At 39.5% G+C, this 16,815-nt stretch overlaps 1 protein-coding gene across 3 annotated transcripts in view; it reads left to right on the forward strand.

The window, feature by feature from the left end:
• Positions 1-16,815, forward strand: part of cers6 (ceramide synthase 6) — a 254,477-nt gene that overhangs the window by 197,497 nt on the left and 40,165 nt on the right. For all 3 annotated transcript variants that reach the window (XM_048533682.2, XM_048533679.2, XM_048533681.2), the window contains one exon: positions 3,815-3,907. In XM_048533682.2, coding sequence (XP_048389639.1) covers positions 3,815-3,907 — 93 coding nt within the window. The remainder of the gene's footprint in view (positions 1-3,814; positions 3,908-16,815) is intronic.

The following is a 16,815-nucleotide window of genomic DNA, read 5'->3' on the forward strand; positions in this document are numbered from 1 at the left end:
CAGCTCGACCCTCATCAACTTTTCTAGTCACATCCTCAGAGAACTCGATGAGGCTTGTCAGGCATGACCTCCCCCTCACAAAGCCGTGTTGACTGCATTTGATCAAGCCATGCTCTTCCAGATAGTCATAAATCCTATCCCTCAGAATCCTTTCTAACACTTGCAGACGACAGACGTGAGACTTACTGGTCTGTAATTGCCGGGGATTTCCCTATTTCCTTTCTTGAAGAGAGGAATTACATTTGCCTCTCTCCAGTCCTCAGGTACGACTCCAGTGGAGAGCGAGGATGCAAAGATCCTCACAAGTGGCGAAGCAATTGCATTTCTCGCTTCCCAAAGCAGCCAAGGACAAATCTGGTCCGGGCCTGGTGACTTGTCAATCTTAATGTTTGACAAAATTTTCAGCACATCAGCTTTCTCTATCTCTATCCATTCCAGCATGCACACCTGCTCTTCAAAGGTTTCATTCACTACAAAGTTCGTTTCTTTCGTAAAGACAGAAGCAAAAAATTCATTTAGGGCTTTCCCTACCTCCTCAGACTCCACACACAAGTTCCCTATGCTATGCCTGATCGTCCCTACTCTTTCTTTGACCATTCTCTTATTCCTCACATAAGTGTAAAATGCCTTTGTGTTTTCTCTAATTCGTTCTGCCAAGCCTTTCTCGTGCCCCCTCCTGGCTCTCCTCAGACCATGTTTGAGCTCCTTCCTTGCCTGCGTGTAATCCTCTCTAGCTGAACTTGACCCTACACATTTGGAACCCCACTATTTCCATTTAGGCTTTTCAAGATTACACAGGATTATAGAATTGATCAAAAGAAGAACGAGGGGATGGGAGATATATTTAGGTTAGATTTAGGTTTATTGTCACGTGCATTGAAAAATACCGTGAAAAAATATTCTGCGTGTTTTACGCAAAGTGTCACCACATTGTGGTGGGAGATCTAACACGTTTGTCTTACTCACTGGAAACAGACTAGAATACAATAGAATAGAAAGTTATTGTTGTGTGCACTTTTACAGGAAAAAGTTGTATAAGTCACCCCGCCAAGGCACCCACATCAATGATAAAGTCATACATAATAATGAAACAAAGGAAAATTAAGACAAAGTTCATCACTGTTCAGTCAATGGCTCCTGATCTCAGGGAAAGCCAGTTAAAGAGCAATGGAGTAACCTGAAGGTGTAGCCAGGACAAGGTCGCCACACTGAACTGCTGGAATACCTGGATATAGACAAAGCAAACCTCAACATTGGGACTGTTTAGAAGCATGTGCATAACTCAGAATTCAATGCTGTACATCTGTGGCTGGCTATTTAACCATTCACTGCATTCCATATGGCTTCTCAATCTGTAATCAATACGTACAAATAGGAATTCCTGCATGTTATGATTTCATCTCCACTGTTTAAAGTGACATTCAAACGTGCAAAGTGAAGGAACAGTTAGGAGCCAAAAGCAATTTTATGCCAAAACAAAATCTAAAAGGTTAAAAGCTGTAGCTCGTTTTCATGAGCCTCTCCAGATATTCTGCTGTCGTGATGTGAGAACCTGGAAAGATATACTCTTCCCTAGCACCATGAGCAAGAAGTGAACTGGGGACACTAAGGCAGCTGAGTTGATGGTAGTGCAAGAGATCGTTTGCTGGAGCCTAGTGCACATCACCTGGATATGATACAGGAAGTCCATCAAAGATCTAAGCAGTGCAGGAAAGGTGGTTATCATGGCACATTCACCAACGCTCTGCTATGAAAATACCACAGACACATCATTCAGCCTTCACAAGCCCAAATTACCTTGCAGGTATATCTTTCAGTCAATGTTCATATCCTCATTTGACCATTCACCACTGACTTTCACCTTCATTATCATGTGATGTTATGCCTCCTTTCTCATGGTCAACAATAGCATCGATGTGGTAAACATATGCCTTTTGTTTTCTGTACACGTAGAGTTCACAGAACACAAAGGAACAGCAGAGAACTGAACTCCAGCCATCCCACAGCTAACACATGGAGGAGAGCAGACACTGTCAATCAGTGGAGTCTCAGTGTAATTGATGTCAGGCAGGGATCTACAGGGCACCCGTAGAGGCTTTCCAGTTGCCTAATGACAAGACATAGTATGCGATGCAATCTTGTTAACTCAATATCAGTTGTGAGTGAAATATATTAATGCGCATGGTAACAATCCCCATATCCTTATCTTAATAGTACTCATTCACAACTTCTAACTCCCTTGGAACTTCCGCATATTCCATTTGTGGTAGTTCAATTCATGGACAGCATTAATGGTTCTCCAGAGGAGTTCACACACTATCAGTGTGCACCATCAAAGGACTAATGCACACCAGGTACCAGCTGAGATGCTCCAACTTTGGGTTGGCAGTAAGACAGAGAGCCACACGTTGCTGTGGAGACAGATCAAGCATGCTGGTTGTGTCCTCCTAGAAGCTGCATCTATGTGCTCAAGCTTTCCTTTGAAGCTGTATGTCTCTGACCAGCAGTCTGTTGCTCATGAAGGTCCTGCTGCTTCCACTGATCATTTAGCCTTCATCTAAAATTCCATAACACAGTCACACTCAGAGATCAGGGCTCCAAAACAATCAGACCACCGAACCTCTGAAACATAGGTGGCACCTCCAAAGTTTGTGGACTCATCTTGTGTAGCGCAATTACTGTGAACAAGCCCTTTTCCAAGCATCTCAGAAAGCAGCTGTGAGGACTCAGTACATCTTGACATCTTCCTGTCAAAAGTTCAGCCCTCTCACTTATTACAGTCTCTTCAGTTTATATCCAGTGCTGAATTCCAGGATATTTGGGAAGCACATGGAGTTGAAGATAAAGGCAAAATTCACATTAACTCTAATTCTAACTGACTGAGCAACATTACAGTGGACAGCTGGCCTCTTCCACTAGGTCTTGCATGTAGGAATCCTGACACTGAAATTAAGGATTTGGAACCAGTTTTCCAACATGCCTGCATTTATCTACCCACACTGAAATCTGTGTTTTCAACTGCATTAAAATTCTTTGAAATTTTTTTTCAGATAAGAAAGAGAACTTCTTAAAATTGTTAACCGAATACTGATGCAAATAAGTCAAATAAAAAAATAAGCCAGTGCTGAATGGGAAGTATTCCTTCTGAATGTTCACTTAGTTTAAATTCTCAACAACATTTTATTTTCATTCCATTATCTTTGTTAAAGTTTTCTCAACTTTTCCTCTCAACCGTGTCTGGTAAATATTTCCTTTGTCACAATACATTTCTCCAACTTGAAAGAATGCTTTCATTTAAGAGAACACAGGGAAATTGATTTTTTAAAAAATGCCGAGTGAACTTCTTGTGGTAACCCAATTTTAATCCACCAAACACACAAGTAACAATATTAAAATATCGCCTATGTTTATTCTTCTTTGATACAACAGGATGCATGTTTGTCACTGATTTCCCTGAAACATATGAATGCAGCATAATAATGTACAATCACAAAAGCTTATATTATGAAGCACTAAATATTTGTGCTGATAAAACCGACTTTCTAATTCATTGCTGGACTTTTTATTTCCTAAGAATTTGTACCTAGGCCCCTCTGTACCTAAGATGGTTCTGTAAGCGGCCACTTGTCAACTTTTCACTGTACTTATGTGAGTACATGTGACAGTAAAGTGCATTCTAATTCAAATGGTCAAACTAAGGAATTGCCGCTCATGAATTTTGCAGTCAGTCCTTTCCGCTACTTATTATAGCATTTTTCTGACCTGATAAATTCACTGTGCATTTCATATTAACTTTTTTTTCTTTTTTCAATAGGCTCTAACCTCTGATCTCCATTACTACTACATTATGGAGCTGGCATTCTACTGGTCTTTAATGTTCTCTCAGTTTACTGATTTGAAAAGGAAGGTAAGAATATTGCACATGAATCAAAGATTCAAAGAAACCTACAGCTCAGAACGAGACCATTTGTCCTGTTATGACTATACTGACACCTTGAAAGAACAGTTGTGTTTAGCTCTAGATTCCCAGCTTTTTGTTCATGATCCTCAAGCATCTGTTCAACTCACGAATAAATTATTAATGGACTGTTTCCATGTAGAACATACTAGACTACAACAACTAAGTGAGAAAACTTCATCTCATCTATACCCTAGACCTTTTGCTAATGATTTTGAATCCATAACTTCTAGTTATTCAACAGAAAATTTTCTTTTTAACTGTTTACTCTACCAACATCTGTCATTAGGTTACTCATAACCTTGATGTTCCAAGGAGAACAGTTCTAACTACTTCAACCTCTCCTCACGTTTTATGTCTCTTATCACCCATCAACTTCCTATGTACCCTTTTGAATGCCTCTACTTTGTCGTGGAATGTGGAATTGTCCACAGTAATCTCCCTGGTGTTAAATTCTACTCCTGTACTTATAAATCTCTTCAACGATATGTACATATTGACCCAAACACTGGATGGTGAAGTGCAGGGCGTGTGGTGAGGGTGGGGGTGATGCTGGTGGAACTTTCCAGGCTGATATGACCTGAAAAATCAGATGAGACAAGGATGTGGGGGCATGGAATTGCGCAAAAAACCATTGGACTGGTGACTGTTCCTGCGAAGAGATACATCAGACATTAAACATTAGTTCTGTTCCTCCGCAGATTCTGCCAGACATGCTGAGTTTCTCTAGCACTTTCTGTTTTACCTCAGCAAACTGGTAACACTCAGTTTTTAAAGTGTTTGAGCTTAATTTAACATTGTTGCTAGTCTTCTCTTTCATACTGTCTTTGTTTGCCTTTTTTTAAATTTCCTCTTTCACATTCCACAATTTTGCTGATTTTTAACTGAATCTTTCTTGTGCCATTTGTCATAAGCCTCCTCTTGCTGTTTTATTTTTAACTTTTATTTCCTTTCATCCTAGGCACACTAACTTTAGGGCTCTCCAACATTCCCTTTCAAAGAAATGTGTCTAGCTTTCACCTGAACTCTTACATTGTTTTGTGACTGTTTTGTCCTGAAGCCACCTTCTCACATCTCCCAGTACAACATCCCTTGTGACATCACTGAAATTAGCTCTACATTAGTCGAGCATTTTTAACTTCTTTCTGGTCTCCTTCCATCATTACTTTAAACTGAATATGTTGAAATGCAATAACACTTTTAGTAGAATTCTTATGATGTGGGAATTCATGTAAACAAAATATGATTCACACTGATTTTGTGAAAATTCCAATGAATGACAATTAAGCAATGCTATAAATTTGTTTAGTCACTGCCTTGTTTTAACAAAAAAAATTAAATGGTGTTACTCCATTAGGATCATAACTTTTTCAACTGTACAAAATACAACAGAGTAGATATTATTAAATAAATATAAACTGTCACATACTGTTATTTTCACAAAGTAAAACTTTCCTTAAGTGCTGTCAAAGTCTGTGTTAAAGGTCAATTTGGAACAAATTTTGCAGATGTGCTTTGGGTAGGATATATACAGAAATTAATTTTAGTGCTCAGTCAGACCAGGAGCACTGACAGAAGCAAAACTGAACTTTTCTGACTGTAACCTGACATCAGTGAACCAATTTGCACCTGTAGCGCCATCTGGTGGTGGCTATAAATGAATTGACTTTCAAGTAATATGGCATATCCAGCCAGATTCAATCCCTGACATACCTGAAGCGCAATAGCATTGTGTTTGATTGCCAGCAGAATTCAGTTGTTGCTGCCAGCATGGGCCAGACCATAACATGTGTTGTGAGGAGGAGGGACAATGATAGATTTTCCATAAGCAGTAAGTTGAAGTTTATTATTACCATTTGTAGAATAATTAACGGTATAGGTTGCTGTTAAATTTGATGTAGACCATTAAACATAGAAAAATAGGAGCAGGAGTGGTCCATTCCTACCTTTTGAACTTGCCCCTCCACTCAACATAGTCATGGCTATTCATCTAACTCAGTACCCTGTTCCTGCTTTCTCCTCATGAGCTTTGGGCCCTTTAGCCCTAAGAATATACCTAACTTCCTCATGAAAACATTCAATATTCTGGCCTCAACCACTGTCTGTGGCAGAGAATTCCACTAGCTCACCACTCTGTCTGAAGAAATTTCTTATCACCTCAGGTCTAAGTGGCATACGCCATATCCGTGGACTGTGATCCCTGGTTGTGGACTCTCTGGACTTGAGGAAGATCCTTCTTGCATTTACTCTGTCTAGCTCTGTGAGTCCATCCATCCCAGAAATCAGTCTTTGTTGCACCCACTCCATTGATAGAACATTATTCCTCAGACAAGGAGACCCAAACTACACAGATTCTCACCAATGACTTGTACAACTGTGGCAAGACATCATTGCTCCTGTGCTTGAATCTTCTTGCTATGAAGGCGAATACACCATTTGCCTTCTTTACACATGCTTGCTTCCTTTCAGAGACTTGTGTACAAGGACACCCAGGTCTCATTGCACCTGCCTCTCGCCCAATTTGTCACTATTCAGATAATTTCTTTTCTGCTTTTGCTACCAAAGTGGATAACCTCACATTACTCCACATTATACTTTTATCTGCCATGCATTTGTGCACTCATTCAGATTGTTCAAATCACATTGAAGCATCACTGCAACGCCCTCATAGTTCACCCTCCCACTTAACTTTTGTGTCATTTGCAGACTTCGATATTTTGCAATTAATTCCCTCATCTAAATCATTAACGTATGTTATAAATAGCTGGGGTCCAAGTGCTGATCCTTATGGTACTTTACTAGTCAATGTTTGACATTTGTTTAAAGCCCTATTTTTTAATATCCATTATTTCCTTTTTGCTGACTAATTGTCTATCAATTGAGTACTCTACCCCTATTCTTTTACATGGGACTTTATAAGAAATATCCATCATAATATGTGGAAGTTTAATAAGGTATCAGCTGTCAACAAGATGTCAATGGTTTGGCCTGGCAAACAAACGTTAGGACGTATTATGTCCTTCACACCTGGAAATTTCACCAGTTTTACTTACTTAAAGTGTTTGAAATATGTAAAAGCAACACTATTGTTGGAGATTTGGTAGCAATTACTGATCAAACAGTGTAGAAAAACATGTTGAGTGCAAATAATATGCCCTTCAAGTCAGAACAGGAAATTAGCATTGAAGAAAGATTGAAACATCACCGAAAGATTTACATTAAAATGCGATGGATTGACCATTGCTCTTGTCAATATGTCTTGATCAATAGCCTGTAGTAAGTGCCTGTTTTATAGGGGTAAATCTTTTTCATTGACATGCTTAAAATTTTGCTTAGTCTACTGCTGCACAATCATTTTTTTAAAGTAGTCAGCAGTATGCAGTTCTCGGTTATAAATCACTCAGATTCTTTGTGTGGCACTGCTAGATGCTGATACATGATAATCTGAGTGAAAAACATTATACGACTCATTATTATTCCATTCTCCTGCTTAGATGTTTTAAACAACAGGGGCCATGGTGTGAAATTTGGAAAAATCAGGTGATTTGTCCAGCAAAGATCTTTTTGACATAGAGATAAAAAATTCCCATTTTCCAACCAAGCTTTGGATAGTAAGACAAGATGCTTACTAGGGAGCAGTGAGAGAAGTCAAATGTTCGGTGTGCTATTTAGAACTTAGAAGAATGAAACATATAAGATTCCTAGAGGGCTTAGCAGGATAGATCCAGAGAGGTTGTTTCTCTTTGTTGGACAATCTAGGACAAGAGTAAGCAGTTCCTCATTTCCAATATTATTTCAGGTGTTTGGCCTCTTAGAACAATCATAATCAGGAGTCCATTCCTGTATATCTGAGTGAAGCCACAGTCAGGCCATGCATTCAGTGTACTAGTCCAGGAACACATGCTAATTCAGTCAGGAAGCAGATGCCAGGTCTTTGGCAGTCCTCTGAGTGCCAGTGACTTGAAGTGTTTCTTCCTTGGCCAGCTGTGGACATATGGCAGTGTAGTGCTCATCAGCAGGTGCTACCAACTCTAATTTAGCAAAGTTCTAGCAAACTAATGTAGCAAAATCTGGAGGGGTATTAGTGGATTCAAGAAACAGCCTTGCTGGTACATCCTCTGAGGCATTTGTGCTCTCTTCCTTGGAAATGGAGGAGGGATCATCTTGTGCCATGGCCCTCTTGACCACTGAGATGGTGGTGATGTCACTGGTAACTGTATGGAGACAAAACAAAGAATGTATCACGGTCAAGAGCAAGAGGTTATGGCATAATAAGAATACACCGACGTTGTGGGGTAGTATGAGAGTAACACAGCTATAGTCAGTGCTTCTTCCTTGGTTGCACAGATTAGCATCTCCAGAGATCTGGTCTTTCCCATTAAGGGTCAAGTTCCACTTTTTACAGGCAAAAGGAGCTGAATGTCAATAACCCCACCATGTGTCCTGGCCATTTTGGCTCTGTTGTGGGTTGTTTCTCTTGGATTCAGAGAAAGAGAGGGATTGCGTGGGATGAGAGTGGGTGGCACAGCTCTTGGCACTGTTGCAGATCAGGGAAAAGTTGTAAAATGCCCTGAATGCTTGAATAGGCAGTGCAGAGGCCGTGCATGGTTAGTAATATAAGGTCTTGGTGTAGGAGAGTACAAGTGAAAGAAAAAGCTGCATGCTGTAGTGAGAATGGTAGAGAATGAGACTTGGTGGGAGGTGGTGCAATAGCAGAGATAGAATGAATATGAACTGCCATGGAGTGGTATCAGTTAAAGTGCCAGTGAAAGGTCACATCGTTCCTACAGAGAGTAAGGGCAAATCAGTACTGACTTCCCCAGGTTATTAGCGTTAGGTTATTAAAAGCCCAGATCAGGATCACCTGCCTGTCTTTTTCTTTTACAGGATGATACGTTACTTACCCTGTGTCATGGTTTACAATGTTGGAAAACACAGATTGCATAGTTACTGTTTTCTCTCTATTGTAGAATACAAACGTGGTTTGGTATTTCAAATTCTAGTCCTTGAACTATTGTAGTCAACACATTAAACATCAGCTTTTTTTTATGATTTCTCCTCTATACTCAACTTCTGTATATTACTTCCTGTGTCAGTTCTACACTGACCTGTTCCAAACCAACATTTGGATCCCCTGTAATGATTTTGTACCCCTACCAGTATACCCTAAGTTTCCATTCTTGTCTTGTCAACATGCCATAAAGGTACTCCATACCTCATTCACATTGTTGCTGGAACCTTTTTCAAGCTTGTATCACTACCAGCTAGATTACTGTAATGTCTCACTGCAAAATGCATGTTTTACTTATCCAAGCTGAAAAAACAGGTTATATAATTGTTGTTTCTGGGGAGATCTCATAATAGAATCCTATTCAATTAAAATGAAAGAAGTCCTGAATGGAAATTCATTTTAAATTGCACTAACTGCACTCTCATCGTAGAATTTGTAAGATCATGAGAAATAGAAGCAGGTGTATGGCTCGTGAAGCCTGCTCAGCCAATCAGTAAGACGATTGCTGATCTGATCATGTCTTTAACTACACTTTCCTGCCTGTCCCTCATATCCCTCAGAGATAACAGGAGCTGCAGATGCTGGAGAATCCAAGATAACAAGGTGTACAGCTGGATGAACACAGCAGGCCAAGCAGCATCATAGGAGCAGGAAGGCTGACGTTTTGGGCCTAGACCCTTCTGAAACGTCGGCCTTCCTGCTCCTATGACGCTGCCTGGACTACTATGTTCATGCAGCTCTACACCTCACATCCCTCAACTCATTTTCAAATAAAAAAATCTGTAGTAGTCAGCTTTGAATTTATGCAGTGACCTCTAATGCTGTCTGTGGAACAGAACTCCTCTCAAGAGGAAACATGTTCTTAACATATACTCGATCAACCCCACTCAGAATGTTTTGTTTCACTAATGTAATCTTTCATTCTTCAAAACTGCCATGAATATCAGCCCATCCTGCTCAAACATTCATTTTTAGTTAACGGCTTCATCCCCGATATCAGCATAGTGAACCTTTTCTGAAGTGTTTTCAATGCAGGCATATCCTGCTTTAAATAAAGTGACAAGAACTGTACACAATATTCTGGGTGTGCCCTATAGAGTTATAGCAAGGTATCCTTTCATTTGCATTCCATCCGCCTCACAGTATAGGCCAATATACCATTTGCCTTTCTAATTTCATGCTGTACATATGCTTTAGCTTTGCTTTTTCATACTCAAGAACAGCCAAAATCCTCTAACAAATCCACCAAAATTTTCAATTTTCTCATGATTTCAAAAATCCTGTGTGTTTCTATTTTTGCCACTGGTGAAAAACCTCACATTTTCCCACATTATACTCCAACTGCCACTTTCTGGATGAGGGCGTAGAAGGATGGGTTAGTTTCAGTAAGAACAGAGAAGATGGTAAAAGGGGCGGAGGTGTGGCATTGTTGGTCAAGGACAGTATTACAGTTGCAGAAATGATGTTTGGGGACTCGTCAGCTGAGGTTAGAAACAGGAAAGGAGAGGTCACCCTGTTGGGAGTTTTCTATAGGCCTCCAAATAGTTCCAGAGATGTAGAGGAAAGGATAGCAAAGATGATTCTCGATAGGAGTGAGAGAGACAGGGTAGTTGTCATGGGGGACTTCAACTTTCCAAATATTGACTGGGAACACTATAGTTCAAGTACTATAGATGGGTCAGTTTTTGTCTAGAGTGTGCAGGAGGGCTTCCTGACACAGTATGTAGATAGGCCAACAAGGGTCGAAGCCACATTAGATTTGGTATTGGGTAATGAGCCTGGCCAGGTGTTAGATTTGGAAGTAGATGAGCACTTTGGTGATAGCGATCACAATTCTGTTGTGTTTACTTTAGTGATGGAAAGAGACAGGTGTGTACCACTGGGCAAGAGTTATAGCAGGGGGAAAGGCAATTATGATGAGATTAGGCAAGATTTAGGGAGCAAAAGATGGGGAAGGAAACTGCAGGGGATGGGCACATTAGAAATGTGGAGCTTATTCAAGGAAAAGCTCCTGTGTGTCCTAGATAAATATGTACCTGTCAGGCAGGGAGGAAGCTGTAGAGCGCGGGAGCCGTGGTTTATGAAGGAGTTGGAATCTCTGGTCAAGAGGAAGAAGGAGGCTTATGTTAGGATGAGATGTGAAGGCTCAGTTAGGGCGCTTGAGGGCTCTGAGGTAGCCAGGAAAGACATAAAGAGAGAGCTCAGAAGAGCCACGAGGAGACATGAGAAATTGTTGGTGGATAGGATCAGGGTAATCCCTAAGGCTTTCTATAGGTATTTAAGGAATAAAAGAATGACGAAAGTAAGATTAGGCCCATTCAAGGATAGTAGTGGTAAGTTGTGTGTGGAGTCAGATGAGATAGGGGAAGCGCTAAATGAATATTTTTCAACAGTATTCACTCTAGAAAACGACAATGTTGTCGAGGAGAATATTGAGATACAGGCTACTAGACTAGATGGGATTGAGGTTCACAAGGAAGAGGTATTAGAAATCCTTCAGAAGGTGAAGATAGATAAGTCCCCTGGGCCGGATGGGATTTATCCTCGGATCCTCTGGGAAACCAGGGAGGAGATTGCCGAGCCTTTGGCATTGATCTTTAAGTCGTCATTGTCTGCAGGAATAGTGCCAGATGACTGGAGGATAGCAAATGTGGTTCCCCTGTTCAAGAAGGGGAGTAGAGACAACCCTGGTAATTATAGACCAGTGAGCCTTACCTCAGTTGTTGGTAAAGAGTTGGAAAAGGTTATGAGGGATAGGATTTATAATCATCTAGAAAAGAATAAATTGATTAGGGATAGTTAGCACGGTTTTGTGAAGGGAAGGTCGTGCCTCACAAACCTTATTGAGTTCTTTGAGAAGGTGACCAAACAGGTAGATGAGAGTAAACCGGTTGATGTGGTGTATATGGATTTCAGCAAGGCGTTCGATAAGGTTCCCCACAATAGGTGACCAAACAGGTAGATGAGAGTAAACCGGTTGATGTGGTGTATATGAATTTCAGCAAGGCGTTCGATAAGGTTCCCCACAACAGTGGAGTGAATACTGTTGAAAAATATTCATTTAGCGCTTCCCCTGTCTCATCTGACTCCACACACAACTTACCACTACTATCCTTGAATGGGCCTAATCTTACTTTCGTCATTCTTTTATTCCTTAAATTCCGCTTGAACAGGGGAACCACATTTGCTATCCTCCAGTCATCTGGCACTATTCCTGCAGACATATTGTACAAAATGCGGAGGAAAAGAATTGTGGGAGATATAGCAGTTTGGATCGGAAATTGGTTTGCTGAAAGAAGACCGAGGGTGGTAGTTGATGGGAAATGTTCATCCTGGAGACCAGTTACTAGTGGTGTACCGCAAGGGTTGGTGTTGGGTCCACTGCTGTTTGTCATTTTTATAAATGACCTGGATGAGGGCGTAGAAGGATGGGTTAGTAAATTTGCAGACGACACGAAGGTCGGTGGAGTTGTGGATAGTGACGAAGGATGCCGTAGGTTGCAGAGAGACATAGATAAGGTGCAGAGTTGGGCTGAGAGGTGGCAAATGGAGTTTAATGCAGACAAGTGTGAGGCGATGCACTTTGGTAGGAGTAACCGGAAGGCAAAGTACTGGGCCAATGGTAAGATTCTTAGCAGTGTAGATGAGCAGCGAGATCTCAGTGTCCATGTACACAGATCCTTGAAAGTTGCCACCCAGGTTGACAGGGCTGTTAAGAAGGCATACAGTGTTTTAGCTTTTATTAATAGAGGGATCGAGTTCCGGAACGAAGAGGTTATGCTGCAGCTGTACAAAACTCTGGTGCGGCCACATTTGGAGTATTGTGTACAGTTCTGGCCACTGCATTATAAGAAGGATGTGGAAGCTTTGGAAAGGGTGCAGAGGAGATTTACTAGGATGTTGCCTGGTATGGAGGGAAGGTCTTATGAGGAAAGGCTGTGGGATTCGAGGCTGTTTTCGAAGAAGGTTGAGAGGTGACTTAATTGAAACATAAAGAATAATCAGAGGGTTAGATAGGGTGGATAGGGAGAGCCTTATTCCTAGGATGGTGACGGCGAGCAGGAGGGGGCATAGCTTTAAATTGAGGGGTGAAAGATATAGGACAGATGTCAGAGGTAGTTTCTTTACTCAGAGAGTAGTAAGGGAATGGAACGCTTTGCCTGCAACGGTAGTAGATTCGCCAACTTTAGGTACATTTAAGTCATCATTAGATAAGCATATGGACGTAAACTGAATAGTGTAGGTTAGATGGGCTTGAGATCGGTATGACAGGTCGGCACAACATCAAGGGCTGAAGGGCCTGTACTGTGCTTGTAATGTTCTATGTTCTATGTTCTTGTAGCCAAAGCTATTGATATTGATATTTGTTGCACCTCACTACCAACAGCTTACAAATCTGAAACTGATCGTTTATTCCTATTCTATTTTCAGACTTTTTACCTGTGCTCATACTAATGCACTATTGCAATACTATGAGCCAATACCTTGTATGACAAACTTGCATGTAGAGCCTGAATGGCTTTTCAAAAGCCAAATCTGACACGTCCTCAAAATGTTCTAATGGATTTGTCAATATGATTTCACTTTCATAAAGCTATGTCAATTCTGCCTAATCATATGATTTTCTATATCCTTAATAATAAATTCTTGCACCTCCTTGATGATTGATGTCAAGCTAGCTGACATCAACTGACATTCAGACCAGTTCCTATATTGTTTCTCCATTCTTTCTTGAAATCCACTTGGATTATTCCAGAATCTGAGGAATTTTGGAAGATCACAATTAATGCTACTTCTTTATCTACTGTCACAAAAAAGAAATCTTGGATTAAAGAATTTGAAGGTTTTTTTTCTTTTTGTCCCATTATTTTGTCCACATTTTTCTCTTTACTAATAATAATTTTAATGACCTTGCTCACAGTAGACACGGCCCCTCCTTCCCCTCCATCAAAATAAATTCCTGTCTATCTCTGATATGTTTTTGTATCTTTGACTTTGAAGGCAAATTTAGGAACATGGTTTAAAATTCCTGATGATTCCTTAGACCTCAAAATAATTCCTCCTGTTTAACCTCTCAGGAAGCTACATTCACTTTTGTTAATTTCTTTTTCTCAGCATTTAAAGACCCTGTCAGTATCTGGTTTTATATTTCTTGCTAACAATATTCTATCTTCTTCCTCATTACCGTTTTTTTTGTCATCCTTTGCTTGTTTCTAAAATTCTGCCACCCCTCAGGCTTATTACTGTTCCTGTCAACACCATAACTCTTTTCAGTGAATACAGTTCCTATTCCCTTTAGTAAGCCAAGGATAGATCACTTTTCCCATGAAGTTTTATTTCTCAAAGGAATATGCACTCATTAAACATACTGAATATTTTTCAAATATTTGTTGCTGTTTATTTATCATCAGACCTTTTAAAACTAATGTCACAATCTACCAGCTAAATCTTCCCCTGATACTTATGCTTATTTAAATTTAGTGCCCTAGTTTCCAACTAACATTCATCACTCTCAAATTCAATGGGCAGAATTTTCACAAGTTATTTCTAAGCGCGGAGGCATGCATGTTAAGTGGCAACTAATATTCCCCATCCCCCTCTCCTGACTTCACTGACCATTAATTGACCACTTAAGAGTTTTAATTGATGATAATCCAAGGATCTACCCATGGATCTTCTGTTCCAGCACTTAATTGCAGAGGGGGTGAGAGAAGGGTGAGTGACTCTCCGGAGCCATTTTGCCCAATTATTTCCACTTCTTGTCACCTCTGTTGCCAATTCCAGAATGTTACACCCGCAGTGAAATATTATTAAGATAAATGGTTTGCAAAGGTTCAAAAAGTGGATTACTTAGAAAAAGTGTTTTTTTTAATGTTGATTCTGGTCATTGCATTTATATTTGCAAGGAAAAACGCATTGTGGCAAATGTGAGGTAATTAGAATACATAATTAGTATTTTAACCATTTCATCAAAATTTTGCTATATCACTAAGAATAAAACAGAATGACTTAACTTCTTCCAGCCAGCATGTCTATTTGCTGGTACTGAACTTTGAATGCTATCATTAAACAGGAAAGTGAAATAGAATCTGCAAAGTGTCTACTCTACCAGCTCCCAAGAGTAATTTTGGAGATAATTATTACTGAAAATACCAAAGACAGCAGGAGGAATATAAAAGAACAAAAGACATCTAATTGAAATTCCAAGTTCATTCAATCTGAAATAACTTTATTTTAAATAATGAACACATGCAGGCCTTTACAGAACACTATCACAGTGTATGTTTCATTACCTCCCACTGTTGAAAAGTTTATCACAACCTTGCAGCTTGGCAATGTCACACTTAATCATGCTTGGCTACTGTTCAACATTTCACATGTTTTAATATTTTTTGCCTGCACTGGTGTACTAATATGTAATTACTTCAAATCTTTCCTCCTTGCCATTACATTAATATTAGGTACTGTCGGCCTGGAAGTGTTTGTTCAGGCTTTTTACACTATATTTATTCTGACTAGATATGTTTTCAAAGCAGATGAACTCAATTCCGTTAAAGTTAAGCATTCAGTTTTTTGTGAGTGAAAATCCCAGAACATAACCACATGTTCTACGATATCAAATTTTATGCTTATGTTAAACACTGAAAAGTAAATAATAGGAATTTGATTTTGCTCACCCTCCCTCCAGTAACAAGTGATATAAGACACATTTGGCTCGATTTTCACTCTTCTACAACAAAACAAAACTTTTTTAGCTGGGGTTTCAGCTTCTGATATTGGTGGACAGCAATCCACTATGTTGATCACAATCAAATCCAGCCAGACTGGCCACTCTACCATTATCCATGGATTTGTAGTACAGCATGGATCTCCAGCAAAAGAAAACATTTACGGTGAAGATTAATGAGAAAAGGCAAGGGAAAATGTTTATTTTAGAAATGGTAACAGCATATTGTTGTTCAAATCCATGTTATGTTTTGAAGGGGCCACGGTTTGGTATCCTGTTGAAGACATTCAAGTTTTATAAATTGTAGAACAGTAGAATTCATTATTCTGAAATCACAGTGCAGAGCAAAGCTTTTGACAGAATAGCAAAAGCATCACCTGAAAACATATTCTGTTTATACAGACAGACTGAGACCTACAAGCACTTAAATTTTTATCACATTTCATGGCACCCTCCTTACCCTGTACAGTACTTGCTGACAGTTTGTACATTGTGCTTATTTTTTTTTCCTTTCAGTTCTTGCATCCATGAAATGTTCACTGTGCAGACTTTCATCATTGCACACCAATATACTATGGTGCTCTCTCTCTTCCTTTTTCTTGCTTAATTTCTATCCATGAGTCTTCCATATTTCATATACAGATCTAACAGTTAATTTAAAAGATATTTTTAATGGAGTACAGGACAAATTAATTTGATGGCTATCTACATATTAACGAGCCCTGGATTATTTCATTGCTTCAGTGAGCACAAATGCTTATGTACTGACAAGGTTTTCAAGTATTAGTAGTAAAAATGCTATTTAATGTAGGAACATTGATGACCAAGATCAACTCAATTAATTACCGAAATTGGTGGTAACAATTTGTAATATTTAAAAATGTATTTTAACAGCACTGCTTAAAATAATGAGCTCTCAGAAGAATGCAATGACATTTTTTGTTTTGTTTAAATTTAAATTGCCTTATTTTAAGAGTCAATTTACCTGATAAATTGATTCTAAGCGATTTTGGCTTCACATGAATTATTAGATTGTATAGTATATGTTAGGTATTAAGGCACAAACTGCCTTGGAAGAAAATACAACCCAGAGAGTCTTTCCGCATGTCAGTGTAAGTG

Source organism: Stegostoma tigrinum, chromosome 7 (genome assembly GCF_030684315.1).
Source record: "Stegostoma tigrinum isolate sSteTig4 chromosome 7, sSteTig4.hap1, whole genome shotgun sequence".
Lineage (NCBI taxonomy): Eukaryota > Metazoa > Chordata > Chondrichthyes > Orectolobiformes > Stegostomatidae > Stegostoma > Stegostoma tigrinum.